Raw genomic sequence first — 22,094 nt, forward strand, 5'->3', positions numbered from 1 at the left:
AAAATGCAGTTTAAATGCAACTTCAAACGATCCAAATGCAGTTTTAAATGATCCCAGCTGAGGAAGAAGGGTCTTATCTAGCAAAATGATTTATTATTTTCATTAAAAAATACAATTTAAATACTTTTTAATCTCAAATGCTCATCTTGTCTTGCTCTCCCTGAACTCAGGGAGAGCAAGACAGTTAGGTTATGTTGAAAAACTCCTATCGTATTTTCTCCCTCAATTTCAAAAATCATTTCAAAATCATACATTGCTGCAGAAGTTCCAATCCAGTCTTTGCAAAGTGAACATGCAAAGAAGATCAAACACCCTTAACAAAAAAGGTAAAACAGTGATATAGGGCGATTTTGAGGTTGAGGGAGAAAATACAATTGGAGTTTTTCGACATACCCTAACTGTCTTGAGCCAGAATACACTGTTGTGAAATGTGATTTTGGGTGCACTGCCCCTTTAAAAGAAATCCAACTACAAGAATGGGTTCATGCATAATATGCCAGTTTGTAACTGTAGATGTGGGAAACATAGACATCATGTTGTTAGAAAATGTTAATATTTTAATTTGATTAGGAAAATGTGCAAAGGATGAATGCAAGCCCATTTGGCCATTTGCAAATTTTTTGATACATGCTAGTAGGTATAACCTCATCACTGGCTGTGATGTCTACTCAGCTTTACCTTTCACTGATTTGTGTCTTAATGTGTTCAACAATCTTTGCATGTTTAATAAACACACTGTCTTGAACGTGCACAAGAGCATGAGACACTTTGTGTATGTGTGTGTGTGTGTGTGTGTTTGGGAAGGTTATAGTGTGTCAAGAGAGACTCACAGATAGAGGGAAGGGACTCAGCATGAGAGCTAAACTGTTTTCCTCTGTGCTCTGATTCCTGTAGGAGCGCACCCATGGAGCGACTGCTGCTGTGCCTGGCTCTGTTCTCCATGCCGTCCTATGCCATGCTGTGCCCGAAACGCTGCACCTGCCAGAACCTGCTGCCCTCGTACACCGTGCTGTGTGCCAAAACCGGCCTGCTCTTCGTACCACCTAATATCGACCGGCAGACTGCTGAGCTGCGACTGATGGATAACTTCATCACCACCCTGCGCCACCAAGACTTCGCTAACATGAGCAGCCTCATACACCTCACGCTCTCTCGCAACACCATCAGCCAGATCCGACCGTACGCCTTTGCTGACCTGCAGGATCTGCATGCGCTGCATCTGGACGCAAACCGGCTGACGGTGCTGGACGACACCCACCTGCAGGGGCTGGTGAATCTGCGCCACCTTATACTCGCCAACAACCAGCTTCACAGCATCTCCGATGGAGCCTTCCAAGACTTCCTAGAAACTTTGGAGGATCTCGATCTTTCTTATAACAATCTGGTGGACTTGCCGTGGGACACTATAGCCATGCTAGCCAGCGTCAACACCCTCAGCTTGGACCACAATCTCATTGAGTTTGTTCCCGAAGGGATATTTTCGAATCTTCACAAACTGGCCCGACTGGATATGACATCCAACAAGTTGAAGAAGATCCCCCCAGATCCTTTATTCCTACGCATCCCAGTCTATGCCAAAATGAAAGGCTCGCCGCTGACCGCGTTGGTTCTCAGTTTCGGCGGGAACCCGCTGCATTGCAACTGCGAGCTGGTTTGGTTGCGACGACTCACCCGGGAGGATGATCTGGAGACGTGCGCGTCACCACGAGACTTGGCTGGCAAGTACTTTTGGACGATTCGCGAGGAGGAATTTGTTTGCGAGCCACCTATGATCACTCGTCACACTTCCAAGATGTTCGTAATGGAGGGTCAAGAGGTTAGTTTGAGATGCCGCTCCGTCGGAGACCCCGAGCCGACCGTCCACTGGGTCAGTCCGGACGGAAAGCTAATCGGCAACACCTCGCGCACCGTATGCTACGAGAACGGCTCTTTGGATATTTTGACAGCCACGGTAAAGGACTCCGGCGTGTTCACCTGCATAGCCTCGAATGCAGCCGGCGAGGCCACGGCTCCTGTGGAATTAGTTGTGAACCCTTCGCCGCATTACGACCCCAAACTAGAGCCTGAACCAGGACCCTCGGACATGCCGACCTCTATAAAGTCCAACAGCAGTGGTAGTGGTGGCCAGGCTCGAGCTGATCAGCGGGTCAGCGTCTCAGAAATAACCTCAAGCTCAGCGATGATCCGCTGGCCTCCTCAAAGCCACATCCCTGGAGTTCGCATGTACCAGATCCAGTACAACAGCTCCACCGACGACATCCTCATATACAGGTGAGTTTCATCATAGAATCTTAAGATAGATTCAAGTTTATTTGTATATCACTTTTCATAACTACTGTTTCAAAGCAGCTTTACAGAAAATGCATGTTTCAAGGTTACAGGAGGTATTCTGTTTCAGTCAGAGATGAGTGTAGCAAAATAATGCACATGTGGAAGTGATATACAGCTGCATGTTATGTGGTTAGTAATCCTCATGTGTTCAGTTAAGCAGAAAGAACAAATGCATTATGCTTATAATGTTAACAGTATAAGTATAATCCAAAGTTGATGTCATCTGAAGTGTTCGCAATTGTGGGGTCATCTGAAATGACTGCAATTATGACACAGCTTTCTGTTTGTCTGTGTATGGTTTGCACCAGCGTTATTTTAGTATAACTCAGATACTGCAGCCTAGTCTCATTGTTTATATGTAGGTATTAATACGTAACATTTACAAGCACAAAACGTACATCTGCTTTTCTATGTTTTTACTGATGCTAAAACGTACAATTTAGACATATTTCAACATTTAAAATGCATAAATCACTATGTATTTTTAGCTAAAAAGTAAAACATTTCTGTACTTTTTATATCAATTAAAATATTCATATTAATGGCTTTTTATCATTTTATCAATAAGTGATTTAGATTTTGCCCCCTTAACCTACCTCCAAACCCAAACCTACCCATTTTCTAGCAAATACGCATTTTTATCATTTTATCAATTAGCAGTTTAGATTTTTAGACCCCTTAACCTACCCCCAAATCGAAACCTACCCAATTTATAACGAATATAAAAGGATATAAAACTGATTTGACTGAAATATGCATGGAAATGACCATTTTAGTAACAATATAGACTTAACAATATTTTTATAATCCCACATAGATATGAATAGACGCCCCATTTGACCACTCCGAGCACATAGATGTGTCCCCCATAGGATTGTGGCATGTCGAATATTGAGTGATTAATATGGTGAATGAAGTCAAGTTGACCATTACAATTCGCTTGTTAAGACTGACGTCATGCCTCACCTCTTCTGTGACTTCCGGGTCCAAACACCTCTGTCAGATGGCATGAGAAAACAACAAACGGTACTAATTATACGCTCACAATGTTATATAATACTACCCAAAAAATTATAATCCTACCCTTTAACTCCATACAAAAATCCCAGATAGCCAGACAATGAAAATGTAAATATAAATAAAAAAAATTATTTATATTTGGGACGCTGTGCGCACAGAGACTGTAAATTGTGTACTCTGTAAATCTGAAAACGTTTAGCTTAAATGTTTAATATTAATAAACAGTGCTAATGCGTATGGACTCGCTGCTTGAGATGGATGTGAAGATCACCTGAGAAAGGCTTGAATTTGAGTCTGTTCCTCAAAGTCGTATGGATTCTCAAGATTTGGATTACAGCGCACAAATAAAATTGTTTGATTTCGTAATTATGTTGCGTTTTTGGTGTTTGGTATTTTATGGTTCCATTGTTAGTCACAGCATGTAGGTGAAAACGCCCTTTGTGGTCCATGGCAAACAAAGTAAACATTACATGACAAGTAAAGGTTAAACGATTGCAGGAATGTTATTAATTTGAAAGGTTTAAAATGTATTTTTGTTTAACATTATGTAAGTTAGGCCTATTCTTGGAAACAAGCTGGCAGCAGAAATCACACAGAACAAAATGAAATTTTATCATTTTTATATTAAGCAAATGTGTAATTTACTAATGCAATTGAAAACATAAGGGCATTGATATGACAACAAAAAAATAAATAAATAAAATGATTGCTTGCCACAATTTCAATATTCATAAGGATTCATTTTTTGATGTTATCAATACGTCAATATTGTACATTTAAATGCTTAAAATACGTAAGTATTTGAACATTTAGATGCTGTAAATATGTCAGTACTGTACGTTTTAGTGCCTGTAAATATGTAAGTAAACGTACATTTTGTAGACCCACATGTGAAGTAAAAAAAGTAAATAAGTAGTTTTGTTTCATTTTTTTTTTTTTTTTTTATAGTTTTAGCTAGTTTAATACATGAAGTTCAACTAAATAAAAACGGGAAATGTTTCATAGACAGTAATCATGTTTATTTTTAGATTGTTGATACTAGAAATCTAGAAGGGCGTGAGCGGCATGTCAGAACGCATCAGTGCTAAATTGCTTTTATTTCAATCAATGAATGTGTCTACACTCGAGGTTGACAGACACCTCACTGGTATTTTTAATGTGCTATTCCAGACACTTCATCCTCTTACATGGAAAATAAAATGATTTTACCAATATTAATGCTTTTTTTTTTTTTTTTTTTTTTTGGTTTGGTTTGTTTCTTTGTTTCTTTTTTCCTTTAATCAGAGTCAGCTCATGGTTTTCTTCTCTCTGATCTACTCATTTAAATTAACTTCTACTTTTAATTTATTCCCAGTTGCAGCAATACCAACATTATAATAAGAGGAATTCTATAAATAAAAACTAAAAATAGTTACTCACCCATTTTACTGTATCTGAAGTCCAGTATGGAGGTCAAAACTGATTCTTTGTTAGTTAACGGTGTGGCTGATGAGCAAAAACATATTTCATTTTTCTGAAGATGTATGAAAACACTGCATTGTGGCATGAAGATTACGCTAGTCTAATTATGTTAAAATACAGGCTGCGTGAGTGTACAAATTGCCATAAAGTTTGTCGGTGCAAAATCATGAATGCAAGATTTGCTGATTCCAAATTTTTGAAGGCTTTGTAGTAAAAATCTCTGCCACATCTTCTTTCCTAATGCATTTTTTGAGAGAGTACTGTGGATGATCTATCCCCCCCAAATGGGTTTTGAATCTGGGTAATTCTGCATTAGATAAACAAATTGATTCTGTCTTTGTTCAAAGGCAAAGGCTGGCATCCGAGACTGGGGATGTTAATGGCTTATGGCGGAATCCTATTCAGATAGGGGATGAAACATTGCAATTCCTCTGATGAATACAAATGGACCTCGATGATTGCCAGCCAACAAAGACGCAATAATATCATGAATGCAATTTTTGAAATACAAGTGTTTTTTTTTTTGTTTGTTTTTTTTTAGTGAAAGGATACTTCCCAAAAGGACCAGCTGTTTCAGGATATATTCTCTGCATGTCAGAAAAGCTCTTGAAGGATTTTCATTAGCGCACAGACAGATTGGCTTCCACGGTAATAGTTTCAGCCTGATGCAATTCAAACTAAATTTTGCAAAGCAGGAACCACGAGCAGACACATTGACACCCTTCAATAAATCACAGAGCTTGAGGTGCAATGAGGAAGACAATAATAACAGAATAACAATAGAAGCTGCGTGTCAAGTGCTTGCCCCCGTTTCAGATGCTCCTGACGGATTACAACGAAGGCATATTTGCATTGATGTCAAAATATGTCTCATTCAAAACCCAGTCCTTTGCTTTGTAAAATATTAAGAGGACAAGGAAATCTTTGTGCTGATGGCCTATATTTTTGGGTTGCGTATCATCGTCAACGCCCCTTGCAGAAATGACTACATTAATGTTCTTTTTTAGCATTCAGACGTGGCCCCACCGCCTATGATTTCTCATTGAAGGGATCTGTAAGGAAGTAATTAACTCTGCAATAATCCCTGTGGATAGATTAAGAGAGAAGAAAAGATACATACAGAAAGCAATTTGCTATTAATTATGGAAAAGGCAAGGGGAGTTCTTTGGTTTATAGAGCTGCAGAGTAATCTAAAAGTCTTTCAGAATCAATTAAGAATGCGTGCACCCAGATTCCCGCTTGACAGCGGCCCGGGCTGGAGTACGGACGACTTCGAGATGGTGGCTGAGAAACTGAGACCAGGGTGAGAATATAGAGTGTAAACCTTGAGTCAAAAAGACAGGTTAAATTTGAAGTGATGTCTCTGCGAAAGAGCGCTGGAGGCACAGTGTGCGTGGTGCCAAATGAAGACCTGAATAAAGTGCTAGGTGTGGTGTCAAATGGAGTACATTCATATCAGCTTGCATTCTCTTGGCAGACGCTCTCGTAAAGGAACAGGTCACCCAGAAATGAAAATTTGCTGTTAATTTCTCACCCTGGGCCATCAAAGATGTAGCTGACTGTTTCTTCTTGAGTAAACATTACAGAAGATTTTTAGCTGAAAATGTGATCCTTGTCGATTCATAAAATGCAAGTCAATGGCTTCCGTCACTTTCAATGTCAAAAAACATTAAACAAATTATATCAGGCAACACAAAATTAATGCCTGTGGCCTCTGATGAAGAAACTAATAATTATGTACATTATGTATTACCCAGATTTTTAGGCAGCTACCCATATTATAGTGTTTTTTTTTTTTTTTAATCAGCTGAAAGGTTCATCCAAAAATGAAAATTCATCATTTACTCACCCTAAAGTTATTCAAAACCTGTTTGAGTTTGCTTCTTCTGTTAGATATGAAAATGGGTAACCAAACAGTTGTTGGTTTCCCAGCCTTCTTCAAAATATCGTCTTTTATGTTCAACAGAAGAAACAAACTTAAACAGAAATGTAAGAAGTGAAAGGTTAATAAATGACAGAATCTAAATTTTTGGGTGAACTGTCCCTTTAAGAGTGCTTTGTGACCCACTAAACTGGGGGAATTCAGTACATTGTTATATGTAATCTCATTATCTATCGTTTATTGTTAGAATATGATTAAAATTACTGCTGAATATACTGAAAGGCATTCAGGTTAATCTAAAATATACTTTAGTGTAATTTCTATTGAATCTATGTATTTAAATATATTTGTAACTGCAATATATTATAAAATATCTTTAAATAAAATACTTAGACGCTACAGTGTATATATATATAGAGAGAGAGAGAGAGAGAGATTTTTTTTTTTTTTTTTTTTTTTTTTTTTTTTAATTATTAATTCATTAATAAAAAAAATCTTATTATCTACAATTACAATTACAGGAATATTTCAGCCAAAAATAAAAATTCTATATTTACCCTTATGTTGATCCAAAACTGTATGAATTTCTTATATTCAGGGTTGGGGGGTAACGCATTACAAGTAACTTGAGTTACGTAATCAGATTACTCTTTTCAAGTAAATAGTAATGTAACACATTACTTTTTTAATTTACAGTAAAATATCTAAGTTACTTTTTCAAATAAGTAACGCCAGTTACTTTTTTTCCCCTTATTTATTGACTGACAGGTCTCCTTTCCCCATGTTGAGAGAAATCGGGATTAAAATGTTACTGAAGTTCTAGATTAAATGTGAACATGAATTAATTTAAAAAAAACAGGATTCAGTATAATGCAACCCAGAATATGACGCAAACCTGCAATAATTAAATCTTAAATAACACAAATATCCTTTTTTATCTCATTTTATTAACCAATATCTTTGCTTCTGACCTTCTATGATCCAATTCAACCATACTAATAAGCAAAAATTACTCTAGATAAACGTCTGTGCTTATTTTTTTTTATTTATTGCTGAAGTGTGTTGAACTTTCTTCTTCTGCGTTCTACTGCACAGACGTGAATTTACTTTTCCTTCAGCCTAAGGCTTATTCATTTCACTTTTGGTGTGAAAGGGCTTTTACATTTGCCAAAATAGACTTTTTATATTAACAACAAACAAGCAAGCCCTGCTGAGATTTAAAAAGTAACGCAAAAGTAACGTAACACATTACTTTCCATAAAAAGTAACTAAGTAATGTAATTAGTTACTTTTTTAGGAAGTAACGCAATATTGTAATGCATCACTTTTAAAATTAACTTCCCTCAATACTGTGTATAATGTATGTGTGTGTGACTGTATGTGTATATATATATATATATATATATATATACACAGCACAGTCTGCAGAATTTTGTTTTTACAGTAGAGAGTTCAAGTGGGTTTCAGCATCATTTTTGGTGACCTGTTCCTTTAAAAGAGCTCTAGGTAATGAGGGTTTCTGTTTGAGAATGCCACTGTCATTATCTTACCTCATCTTATTCACATTATCATCTCTCTCTCTCTCTCTCCCTCTTTATTTGCATGTTTTCATCTTTAATTTAAGCCGCTTTTAAGTGGGTAATTAAGCAGTACTAGCTTCTTCAGAAGACAGTGAGATGACAGGGTTTCTGTGCCAAGTGACACATCTTCAGAAGAGCTCGAAGCCCCTTCTCTATTTACAGTGACAGCTTAGAGACAAGGGTTCAGCCAGCCTGACCCTCGGCTGCTTAAAAGAACCAATGGCTGCCAGAAGTGAGAGGAATTTTTTTTTTTTTTCAATATAAATCCATCAAATGCTCTGTGAGAGGATCCAGAAGAGCAGACTGAAGGGAGATCCCTGTATCTGCTCATTACCACATGACACTGCAGCAGCTATTAAACCTAATGCTTATTAAAACTCACTAACAGCGCTGTTAACAGCGTTTAACATTTATGAAACATATTACAATGTGTGGGGATGAACATGCAAGTAGAGTAAAACAAAAAAGAAGAAATAATAGGACAGCTGATCAGTGGTCACTTAAACAGTAAAAACAGCAACATTTACAGTAATAAGTAAAGTTAATATTTTACAGTAATACATTTATTATTTATTTAATGAAATAAATGTATTTTAAATAATTTAGTTTGTAAAATATATATATTATCACTATTTTTATATTTGACATTAGTTTAAAATGTCCCTTAAAAAGCTGGTATAATAATTCAGATTCAAATATAAAATGTGACATTTGTATTAAACATATTTTAAACAATTTATTTTAAAAAGATTATTATTATTATTGTTATTATTATTGCATTTTACCTTAATTTAAATGTACTTAGCAAGCTGTAATTGTACATTATTTTTACTATTTATTTGTTAATACATTTTTTTTCATAATTTATATTTATATATTTTTTTTAATTATAAATATAATTTAAAAAAAAAATGTCCTTAGTAAGCTGTTATAATAATATTGACATTGAATTGAAGATTTTATATGTTCTGTTTTTTTATATATATATATATATATATATATATATATATATATATATATATATATACACATATAGCACTCAAAGCATGGTCATATGCAATATTTACTAGCTTTGGCATGTGTTATCTCCGATAAATGTGTTGTCCCATGAAAAAGCGAACTCCAGAACAATTCACTGATGACATGTAAAGTAATTTCATATGTGGCTGTTTGTCAATAGCAATAAAAAAGAGCACAGCGCTTCCCACAGTGTCTGAGCAGTTAGCGATATGCACACTTACACTCACACACTCATGCACCATTACCCTCACAGTCAACCTGCACTCGCAGGAGGAGCTCGGCCAATTACCCACAGGGTCAAATGCAAAAATATGCGGTCATGCTCTCGGTCACACAAACACACAACACGCAAACACATTCCGTCACCAAGGGCAAGCCACGCGGCATGACTCAGGTCTTCATCTTCTCACCTCAGTGCACCAGAGCGTTCGTACTGCAGCGCTGGACAGAGCCTTGCTCAATAATACATGCTGTGCATCACATCAGCAAACCTGCAGAGAACATAGTTTTATACTCTCATAGTTTTAACTCTGCTTACAGAGATTTGGCAAAAATAGTATTTGGGAACACTTTACTTGAAACCTACACATATAATCCAAAATATGCATTGAAAATACATTGTATCTCATCAGTAATTGTAAACAAAGTTCAAATTCATTATAATATCTGCAGATTCTGTTTACATATGAAATTGGTTGCTCATCATGTGTTTTAATACATTTTACTCTAAAAGTGTAAAAATTAAGTAATATAATGTAGTACAGTAGTTATAATTACTTATGAGATCATGCCATGCATTATAAAGTACATTTTAAGACATAATTAAACGGTAATTCATTGCTGACAAGATTAAGTTTTAATAAAAGTTGGCTGTCTAAGCAGCAAGTAACACAACAATTTGTGCTACACAACTAGAGAAAAACAGCTTACACCCATAACGCACTGAGCATGATCAGAGTAGCATCCATGCATTTAAGGAAGTACCTCTGCCACTGCACTTCACTTCCCATTTCTAACAACATGGGGACATGAGAGGTGTCAGTTAATAAATGGGAATACAAAATTACTTGCTTTACTCATTTGAAAAAGTAACTCTATTATTATTCTGTTGTATATTTCATTTTTAAAAAATCCCTTTTCAAAATCTACAACCAACGGCTCGTTTGGACTACAGCGTTGTTTTCCTGTTTTGTGATGTCACAAAGCCATTAGAATATCATTACAATAAATCCCGCCTATGGAAATTTGTATGGTTGGGGAGTGGGGCGGGACGAGGTGGGGGGTTAGAACTAGAGATGCAACAATACAGTTAGTCCAAGGTTCAATACATACCTCGGTTTTTAACCGTGGTTTTCAGTTCGGTTCGGTTTTAATGGCTTGCCACATCAGTGTGTTTTTTTTTTTTTTGCATGTAATTAACAATAAAATACTCCTGTAAAACTTTGTACACTGGAAGAAACGTGGATTATTATATGTCTGCTTAATATTCCTTTTGAGAAAGGTATTGTTTTTCGGATTTTTACGCAAAATAGGATGGGCTCCATTCATACTGGATGCCAGAGGGCGGCCTTGTGCAGAACATCCACATATGCATCAAAGCGATAACACTGATGACGTTCCAGCCAGGAAATCTCTAATATGGATAAAAGCATTGCTATTGCTGAATAAAAACAGTTATAACATTAAACGTCTTGAATGATGAAATGTAAGGACTGATGCTGTGATGTAAAAATAAGTTATGATGTTCTCTTTTGTTAGACAGCAAGTTTAGAAAGGCTTATTGCATTTCATTAGAAGAGAAGATGCTCTGCAAGTGCTGCTTTTTCAAATATAAACAGGGAAGTGTTTCCTCATCTCAGCACGTGAAATCACGGTCACACACACAGCAAATTTCGAGAGAAATAAAACAAGGGAATTACGTAAATGCAAAACCGAAAAAACACTATTCACAAGAGTGTATTGAACCGTGGATGTCGTACCGCATGGTTCAGTATTATATTGTGTAGTGTGACATCCCTAGTTAGAACACCCCCAAAGGTTAGAACGCCTCAAAAACAAAATCAAGACTTTGTAAAAGAGCATAATAGAACCCCTTTAAATGCGATATGCAAGTTCTTCTGGTGCTTGCTTTGGGAAAAAAAAAAAAATATATATATATATATAAAAAATCAGCACGTTTAAAATATTTAAAACACCTGCATTATTTAAAAATCTACCTGTAGTCTGGTCACTAGGGTTGTGTTTTTATAGACTTGCTCAGCGACCCATACAATCACTTTCCCACAGGCTATGCAGATATGTTTTTGACATGAAGTGTCATTTTTTATTTATATGCAGTATAATACAGTAGGCCCTATATTTATTATACTTTATAAGTAAATTGAAACTATAAGCCATGACAGTGAGTGTTACACTGCAGAAAAAAAAACAAAATATATATATATATATATAAATATATATATATATATATATATATATATATAATTTTGGACTCTGACAGCTAAATAAAATTACACTTATATAAAAATTCCTTTTTTATGTTTATGTACTGATGTTCTGCCTTCTGCAAACTCTCTGACCCCTGTTGAAGACAGATGAAGTCTCCCAAAACTGTTGCACTTTCTTACTGCGTCCTGTAGCGAGAAAGGTCAAGAGTAAATTCAGAATAGAGCGGGCGTCCCGGGGCACACAATCTCTCTGCTGCAGATGGCACAGGGCACATGTTATGCTTAAATCTACTCTGACACGTGTCTCCCTTTGGACAGCATGGGCAATATTGTAAACTCTGTGTGTTCATGACAACCATCTGCCCTGAATTTAATTTTGTGGGTTTAAACTAAAGCTTGCAGAATTTTATTCAGTTCTCTTGTTTATAGACAAAAGTATATACACTATGGGGCAAAAGTTAGAAATTTTTGAATCAAAAAATACAGTAAAAACAGAAATATTATTACAATTTAAAATAACCACTTTCTATGCGAATACAAACTGTAAAATGTAATTTATTTCTGTAATCAAAGCTGAATTTTCAGCATCATTACTACAGTCTTCAGTGTCACATGATCCTACAGAAATCATATTGTACTAATTATACTATTATGTTGATTTGCTGTCAAAAACAGCTTTTGCTACTTTATTATATTTTATTATGTTTAATTTAATTATTTATTTATTTTGGAAACCATGCTACTTTTTTTCTTTTGCAGGATTATTTGAATATAATGTTCAAAAGAACAGCATTTATTTGAAGTAGAAATCCTTTGTAACACTATAAAGGTCTTTACTGACACAACCATTTGTGTACTTAATTAATGAAAGTGTGAATGTCTTACCCCAGACTTTTTAATTGCAATGGATCACAGTTTCTACAAAAATATGAAGCAACTGCTTTCAACATTGACAATAAACAGAAATGCAGCAAATCAGCATATTAAAATGATTTCTGGAGAATCCTGTGACACTGAAGACTGGAGTAATGATGCTGACAATTCAGCTTTGATCAAAGCAATAAATTACATATTTATATAGAAAACAGTTATTTCAAATTGAAATAATTTTTTACAATGTTACTGTGTTTTACTGTATTTTTAATCACATAAATAAAGTATAAAAGCTTTCTTTCAAGAAATGATCAAGTCCTTTCTTTCTCTTTTTTTTCTCTTAGAATGATTCCTGCCTCCCAAAAGTTGTTCTTACTGAGCGATCTGGCCTCGTCGCGTGACTATGAGCTCTGCATCCTGGCCGTCTACGATGATGGCATCACGACCCTCACCGCTACGCGACTGGTGGGTTGCATTTCCTTCACCACGGAGCGCGAGTTCCGCCACTGCCGCTCCATCCACGACCAGTTCCTCGGTGGCACCATGATCATCGTCATCGGTGGGATCATCGTGGCGTCAGTCCTCGTCTTCATCTTCATCCTGCTGATGAAGTACAAACTTCACAGCCAGCACTACAAGCAGAAGGCTGCCTGTGTCAGTAATGTTTGTTCTCAGACCAACGGGGGCCAGCAGGGGGCGGCATCGGCTCCTCCGCCCCGCTCGTCCTCATCTTCGGGATCCGCCAGCAAGCCTTCTGTCCCATTCGGGTCGGACAGACAAGAAGGGTCCCATGGTCTAGAGGGGGGTTACGGAGCACTTAAAGGGACCACGGTGGTGGACTTAAACCCAGAATATGGGAAAACCGTCAGGGAGGATGACTCCTTATCGCAATAACACAGGGTTCGATCCCACCTCCCTTCCCATTCTCTTCACACCTCAACCCATTCTGTTTATTTTCTGTTGCCTGCGTCCTGCAGCCTTACTGAGGATATTCTCCTGTCCAAGGTGAGGACGTTTTTCTCTTGTCTTTTCTATCTGTTAAGGTTTGTTGCTAGGCGACCGGTTGCCAGCATGATAGAATCTCCCCACACTACAGTGCTGCCGATGCAGAGATGTTCCAGTTCTGTTAATTAGACCTCCTTTAATGGATAAATTACAGGCATACCGACTCTGCTGTGTGTCTGCTTCGGGGGAACGGGCCTAGAAAGATTTCCCGAATGGTATGGTGCACTTGAGATCACTATTTAAATTGATAGCCTGACAGTTGTTTCATTCAATAGAATGCATTTGAATTACAAAGGCGTAAAATTGAAACACTACTCCTTGTTTGGATGCTTGCAATGAAAATGGGAGGAATCCTACTGTTTGCACATTGTAATACATTAGACTCGTGTACGTTATGAATATCCCTGCTGAGTATAAAATAGCACATATTACTGATTCCTTAGCGAGGTTCCGGTCATGTGTCTAAATATTGCTATTTTGCAGGTCTGTAATTGAACTTCCACTTCAACATGCCATTATGAGATATTTAAAGACTTTGTTCACCCAGAAAGGAAAATTTTGTCATTTTCTCAACCACATGTCATTCCAAAGCTGAGTTTCTTTCCTCTGTTGAACACAAAACAAAGCTGAACAGTTAACAATAGCTATTTGTTGCGACCCTGTTTAGGGACCAACATAAGAAAGCCATTTTGGAAACAACAAATATCACTGTGGCCAGGGCAAAAAGTTGAGATTTTATTGTAAAATAAAAAAAAAGAATATGAGTTACAGCAAGAAATATATATAAGCATGAACAAATCACAAACAAGGACAGGTGAACTAACTAATTTAAATTACAGCTTACTCGAGAGTGGGAAAAAAATTCATATCACCCAAGGACATAAACAAACACAACAATAATCTTCCGGGTCAGCTCATTTTTTTATATACTTTAGAAGAAAACCTATGCCAAAATCAAACACAAAACAGCGTTTCCAGGGCAAGCCGCCATTGAAGTGCCACCAGCAGCTAACTGAGGCCTCAGGTGTTTGTACACTGCAAAAAATGTTTTTCTTACTTAGATTTTTTGTCTTGTTTCCAGCCAAAATATCGAAAAATTCTTAAATCAAGAATCTTGTTTTCAGAAAAAAAAACGTCAAAATTTAGTGAGTTTTTGCTTGAAACAAGCAAAATAATCTGCCAGTGGGGTAAGCAAAATAATTTTGTTTTCTGCTTGAAATAAGATTATTTTGCTTACCCCATTGGCAGATTATTTTGCTTGTTTCAAGCAAAAACTTACTTCATTTTGACTTCTTTTTTCAAAAAAATAAAGACAATTATTTTTTGCTTGTCTAAAAATCCTTCTTGATTTAAGAATTTTTAGATATTTTGGCTGGAAACAAGACAAAAAATCTAAGTAAGAAAAGTATTTTTTGCAATGTTCTAGTCTCCACCCCCATCCAAATAGCTGCTGCACTCAGGAAAGAAAGAAAGAAAGAAAGAAAGAAAGAAAGAAAGAAAGAAAGAAAGAAAGAATGAAAGAAAGAATGAAAAGAGAGAGAGCAGAATGAAAAAAAATACTATAGAAGTCAATGGTTACTGTACATTTACTCACATTCTTCAAAATATCTTCTTTTGTGTTCAGCAGAAGAAAGTATTCATAGAGGTAGAATAAATCACTTTAATTTTTGGGTGAACTCTCCTTTTAATGCTGGAATACATTACACGACTTAAAGGGATCATGAACTGCCTTTTTATTATTTTGTTCTGTTCTCTACATACATAATGTTATCAAGATGAAGATCAAGATTCAAAAACATCATAATTTAGAAGTAATGGGCTATTTTTCTGTCCTGTTTTGACCCGCCTCATCAAAACGCTCAGTTTGAATAGGCATGGCGGATTGCAGATTAGAAAGTAAACACCCACTACGAATGGCTAACAGTTTTGTATGCTTGACAGCTTACATTCTTCACAAATGGACGCTAATGTGATTTCAGTTAAAAACGCAAAAATACTCGTATCAAACGATCTGTAATAATGACCAAGGCAATACTGACCACGTAATGAAAAAAAGTTGTATCTCACATTTGTGTGAGATATTACTGTTAGATAATGTAGTCGGCACAGATCGTCTTTTAGTTTCAAATCCTGTGTCAAATTATGCTTTGTTTGTAAATAAATCCATGGTAAAATTAAGTGAACAAATCTGGATCTGGAACCTTATATAGTACATCCACTCTTTCCTAAAGTTAGGATCAGAAGAAAGGCAATGGAAAGACTTGTTGTACGCTTCTTGTATTCGGAGCAATATTTATCCTTTTTTTTCTGCATAGCACTGTGATCGCCTCTCATTATTTACATTACATTTGTAAAATGGTGGGCAGGGCTAAACAGGCAGTGCTGTAGAAGCAGGCGTTGATCTTCTGTGGAGGCAGTGTTTAGCCACACTATTACAACCCCAATTCCAGAAAAGTTAGGACGTTTTGTGAAATGCCATAAAATCAAGAATGTGTTATCTGTTCATTCTATTCAACCTTTATATAGAAAGGATGACAAAGAAAAAATGTCCAGTGTTTTCACTAGACAGCTTTTAATTTTATTTTATTTTCATGGCTGTAACACACTCCAAAAAAGCTGGGACAGAAGCATGTTTAACACTGTGCCACATCAACTTTCCTTTCACTTCCATTGTTTAATTGTTTGGGAATTGAGGATACTAATACTTTTGCAAGCAAAATTGTTGTCCAATCTGACTTGATTAAAAAACTTTAGATGCTCAGCAGTCTGTAATTGTCATTGTCTGATTCTCCTTTTCATGACTTGTCATACATTTTCAATAGGAGACAGATCTGGACTGCAGGCTAGTCTAGCACATTCAGTCTGCATCTACGAAACCACCCTGTTGTAGCACATGTAGAATGAGACCTGGCATTGTCTTGATCTAATAATTATGGACTTCCCATGGAAGATGTCATCTTGATGGCAGTATATGTGTCTGTACAATCCCAATACATGCCTCCACTTCAGTGGTACCTTCGCACATATTCCAGTCACCAATGCCATTTGCTTTGCTGCAACCCCAATACCGTGACAGTCATTTGCGTTTGCATCTGTCGCTGATTAAAGTCTGGATGGTCCCTTTGGTCTTTGGTACTGAGAACTCCAAGTCTGTTTTTCCCAGAAGCTGAAACATGGACTCGTCTGACCACAGCACACATTTTCATCTTCTTTTCTGAGATGAGCTCTGGCCCAGAGAACTCCATGGCATCACTGCATAGAATTAATGTATAGCTCTCTGCTCGAGTAACAGAAATTCAAGTTGCATTTATTGATGCAGCTGCAGAATGTGTTAAGTGTTAAGTACTCCTGAGCCCATGTGGCAGCATGACTTTTTTTATGCAATGTCATCTGAGGGCTCAAAGGTCATGCACATTCACCTGATGTGTCTTGCTTTGCCCTACACAGACTGACATATCTCTGGATTCCCTGAATATTTTCACAATATTATGTGAGGTAGTTGGTGAAAGACATAAATATTCTTAATGATTTTCTATTGAGAAATATGATTTTTTGATTTGTTTGACACCTTTGTGATGAGACATGATCCAACTTCGCTTGCAAAGACTGAAATACCCAAACATGATATCCTCACCTGTTTCCATTTCACCTGCTTACTGTGAACTGTTTCAGAATAGTTTAATTTGGATATTCTATAACAATTTCACTTTTATGTTGCCTCTATCCCAACTTTTTTGGAGTGTGTCGCAGCCATAAAAATATCTACAAAATAAAATAAAAAAAAAAATGTTTTCTTTACATGTTTAAATGTTTTCTTTATGCTTTAGTCAAATTAATAAAGGTTAAAGAGAATAGAAAGATAACATATTCTTGATTTAATGGCATTTCACAAAACGTCCCAACTTTTCTGGAATTGGGGTTGTACATCGTTTAGAGTGGCACATTCCTCAACCTGTCATTGTTGGCAGACTGACTTCAATATAAGCTGTTTTTAGACTAATGAGAAAGTTTTAAGTTCTAAAACTGACAGGATGTTTTTTTTTTTTTGTTTTGTTTTGTTTTTTTAAAGTACAATGCCTCTTGTATGTCGAAAGATCAAGGGAATTTTGGTTTCTCAGTTCATGACCCCTTTAAACTAGGCATCATACATTTGCCGACTTGTAACTAAACTAAACGACTGGTGATCACACACCAAACTTTCAATTTGTTCTGAAAACAACACATTCACACAGAAACGTGCACCTTGTTTCTAGGAGATGCTTGACAAACAAAACAATGTGTTCTAAAATAAGCTCAAAATATCAAACATGTTTGAATTCCTCCTAATGGATAGAATCAAAGTCTGAAGTTAAAAAATATTGAAGTCTGTACCCATCATACACCCATCGTACCCATTTTCTGTGAAATCTGTCAACTCAAATCTACAGACTTTCAGCAACTACCATCGATTCATTCAGAGTGTAAATTGGGGCAAAAATCTGTGCAGAGTTGTGTAGTTTATTCCAGCGTTATTTCAGTGCTCTTTGTCGGCTTGTCTGCAAAAGTAAAGCAAAAGTAAAAGAATCAAAATAATACCTATGAATTTTCATGTTGGTTAGTACTAGTTATGCCACTCATAAACAACACAGCTTTCAGAGTTGTCACCAATTTGCTGTTATTTTCAGGCTACACAACTGTCTGTCTTTGTCAGTGTCAGTTCAGTCAAATAATGTGTCACGCTACAGGGTCTAGATATTTAACCTGCTAAATATTTCTTAGGCAAGTCAAGTCTCAGCAGTTTTAATGTCATATTTATCATGACAGACCTAAACCAGCCAAAGTACCAGCACAAAAACACACTCAGCAAAATATCCTTTAATTATTGTTTTTGACAACAAAAAATATTGAAATATCATTTTTTGGTCAATATCCCACACCCCTAGCGCTTCACACAATACAGATTGTTTCACAGCAGCCTCACAGAGATAAACAGGAAAATATCAGAATCAGTTATGGAAACTCAACTATGAAGACAGTTCAGATTCTGCAGTGAAGCAGCTCTAAAAGAAAATAGTGTCGTTTTGCTCCAGTCAGTTCAGTGTTCTAAAGCTCAAATCAATAACAATGTGAAGTTGCTTCTCTCAAATCAAGTCTTTGATCATTCTGCAATCACTACTCATGTAAACAAGCACCAATTTGCCTCTGATTTTAGACTTTTGTTGGCGATTTCCATTAACGTAGCAAACGCAAAATCAGTTAGAAAGCTGCTAATTATTTTCAAGTTATATTAAACATACAAACATAAAATAAAAAAGAAAATGGATTTTCATTTGAAGACTTGCTATTTAACAGTGTGTGACAAAAATCTAAATGTAAAAGTTTGGGTAATGTGCATGAACAATTTACAAACTAGTATCGACTGATATCGATAAATTAAACACATCTCCAATACTGTCCAATAACCGATATTGTGCTGATATGTGATGCGTTCTAGGAAAACCCAACACATGGTGAAATTTTACCTTTTTTAGATTTTGATACCATATGAAAGCCCTTTCCAAAACTGTTTTTATTTTGTCCATAGCTTAAACATAACAAAAGTTATGGCTATCTTAAGTCTCTCAACTTTTGATCACCCCTTGTATGTTTAGATAGCACAAATAGTGTGCCTTGTAGTTTACATTTAGAAAAGCGAGTACAGCACAACTGTTCGCACACAGTGCATATAACAGACTGTCATCAGACTCTTCCTATTTAGTAACTTTATCTGATCCTTCATCTAACGTCATTTAGGGCACTGACATCACCAAGACTGAGCTGGGGTGCGTTTCCCAAAAGCATCGTTAGCCAACTATGGTCACAAGTTCCGATTCTGTATTTCCCGAAACCATAGTTCAAACGAACATTTGCAAACAGCGTCACAAACTTACATGGTTGGAACTACAGCTCTCCACCTGTGGTTAAGCATAGTTCCTTGTTAGTAAAACATATGAGCTCAATAAATTATACTTGGGCACAATAAGCAAGCTAACATGCAGTACAATCCATATATACCATTCTAAGTATAAATCCATTTTAATCTATGTATTTTTGCGCATCCTCTATAAGCGCCATTTTTGAATAGCGTGCATGTGCATGAATGGGAACCCCGGAGTATGATGTAGGGAACCCACGATGAATCAAACATCAAGTAAAGCGAAATGACAGGGAACAAAAAAATAGTAAATTAGTCATCAGGTGCCATGTTTGATATACTCTGCATTTTAGAGATCTCTAATCAGTTAAATAGCAGAAGTTATTACTCTACCACAGTGTGTGACGTCATTAACAACGGCCCTACATTGTTGAAATAATGTGGTTCAAACGACGGAGATGCGACCGTGTTCATTTATTTCAGTGCTCTTTGTCGGCTTGTCTGCAAAAGTAAAGCAAAAGTAAAAGAATCAGATTAATTCCTCTGAATTTTCATGTTGGTTAGTGCTAGTTATGTCACTCATAAACACAGCTTTCAGAGTTGTCACCAGTTTGCTGTTATTTTCAGGCTGCACAACTGTCTGTCATTGTCAATGTCAGTTCAGTCAAATAACGTGTCATGGTACAGGGTCTAGATATTTAACCTACTAAATATTTCTTAGGCAAGTCAAGTCTCAGCAGTTTTAATGTCATATTTATCATGACAGACCTAAACCAGCCAAAGTACCAGCACAAGAACACACTCAGCAAAATATCCTTTAATTATTAACAACGGCCCTACATTGTTGAACTAATGTGGTTCAAACGACGGAGCTAGTTCGTTTCCACAACAATGCATCGTACTGTGGTGGTTAATCAGCGAGTTACGTCGTTGTACGGAAAACGCACCTCAGATTGACACGAGTAAGATCGTTCAGTTGAGTAACTACTTCAGACTGCTTTGTTCTCTTGCACACCGCCATCTCACGATATGAAAAAAATGAATGAATAAATAAAAACTTTGCGAGCCATAGTTTACACTGTACTGGCGGGGAATGTGCATGTATACATCTTTATTAAATATGTTACGCGGTTTATTTTGATAGGTTAACTGTTTTGTGGTCTTAAGATAAAGCACCTCCACAGTGCATTCTAAACATAAGAGAAAGACAGTCATTTCTGCTTGAAGCAATAAATAGTTATTTTTCTGCATTAAAAAAAGTGAATTTCACCAAGAGATGATAGACAAAATGTTATAGAATAATAATTTTAATGAAAAACTCATTTTGGTAACAAACAAAAATTGACATTGAAACAAAAATTGACAACGAAAATTTCCCAGCGTGACATTCGACAGCTTTTCCCAGATCGCATCACAAATATCATAAATCTCTAGATACTGAACAGCCAAAACAACTTTTTTGTCAAGCTACCAATGTTGGATAAAAAACATGGTGAGAACATTAGCACACCAGCATGTAAAACACTACATTTTCCAGCTCGTTTCAGCAAAAAGCATTTTCCTTCCTGTTATTTTCCTTGCTAAACCAACCACCAGCACACCGGCAGTGCTAGAGGCATAGATTTGTATTTCAGTCAAAGCCCGAACGCCCTTGGAGGCACAATCTAGGTTGGCCAGGTTCCTTGTGCTTTGAGCAGTGTGGATAATATCCAGCAGTGGACCACCTCAGCTCCCAGATTCGAGAGATGAGGCCATTTAACATAACCAGGGGAGAGCCATCTCAGTGAATTGGTCACGGTTGCCTTCTATTGAGGAACCTCAGAGGAGCCCTGAATGGGCTGGGATGAAAGCACAGGTTGAAGTGCCTCAGTTTGAGGGGAAACAGCGCCCTCAGCGAACAGAAATCTGACGCTGAACGATAGAAAGTTGAAGGGCAGAGGTGTCTGTCAGGGTCACTGTCAGGAAAGACTTCAAAGGGCTTCTGCAGACACCATGTTCTGCCTGTACAATTAGGTGAACAAAGAGTTACCGTCTGATCAAGTTGAAAGACTTTTGAGTTAAATAACCTTTTCTGACCCGCAAAAAAACCCCTATCCATCTTTTATTCCAGAGCTCAGTTTCATTTTTGAAATGCCCCATAGCTCCTGTCAGAACCTCTGGATGATACAGTGTGGAGATGTTTGATGTTTTGCGTTATTCGCCTCTGGCCAGAATTTTTTTGGCCACTAAATTTTTTAATTAAACTTCAACTATTATGTACTGTTTATTTATTAATTTGTTTATTTATTTGTTTACTCATTCATTCATACACTTAAAAATATTGATTTTAAAACTGTGAAATCAATTAGATATATCTTTAAAATTGTAAGGTATATCTGTCAAGTAAATTTGAGCTACATTTGATGTGCACTGCATTTTGGTTCAACTGTCAGCAATTGTTTTAATAGTGTCAAACTTTTATAATATTAACTGTTAGATTTTAATTATAATATGTCCAACTCAAACAATATTATTTGGGTAGCATAGTTATTTATTACTGTAATATTTACAACGCCACTGAATTATTTCTGTAACGACCATAC

At 36.5% G+C, this 22,094-nt stretch overlaps 1 protein-coding gene across 2 annotated transcripts in view; it reads left to right on the forward strand.

Moving 5' to 3' along the window:
* Window positions 1–22,094, forward strand: part of si:cabz01090165.1 (uncharacterized protein LOC100333421 homolog) — a 204,671-nt gene that overhangs the window by 179,031 nt on the left and 3,546 nt on the right. For both annotated transcript variants that reach the window (XM_051134918.1, XM_051134919.1), the window contains 2 exons: window positions 895–2,271; window positions 12,959–13,619. In XM_051134918.1, coding sequence (XP_050990875.1) covers window positions 895–2,271; window positions 12,959–13,508 — 1,927 coding nt within the window. In that variant the 3' untranslated portion in view covers window positions 13,509–13,619. The remainder of the gene's footprint in view (window positions 1–894; window positions 2,272–12,958; window positions 13,620–22,094) is intronic.

The sequence above is a fragment of the Labeo rohita genome, chromosome 18, assembly GCF_022985175.1.
Source record: "Labeo rohita strain BAU-BD-2019 chromosome 18, IGBB_LRoh.1.0, whole genome shotgun sequence".
Taxonomy (NCBI): Eukaryota; Metazoa; Chordata; class Actinopteri; order Cypriniformes; family Cyprinidae; genus Labeo; species Labeo rohita.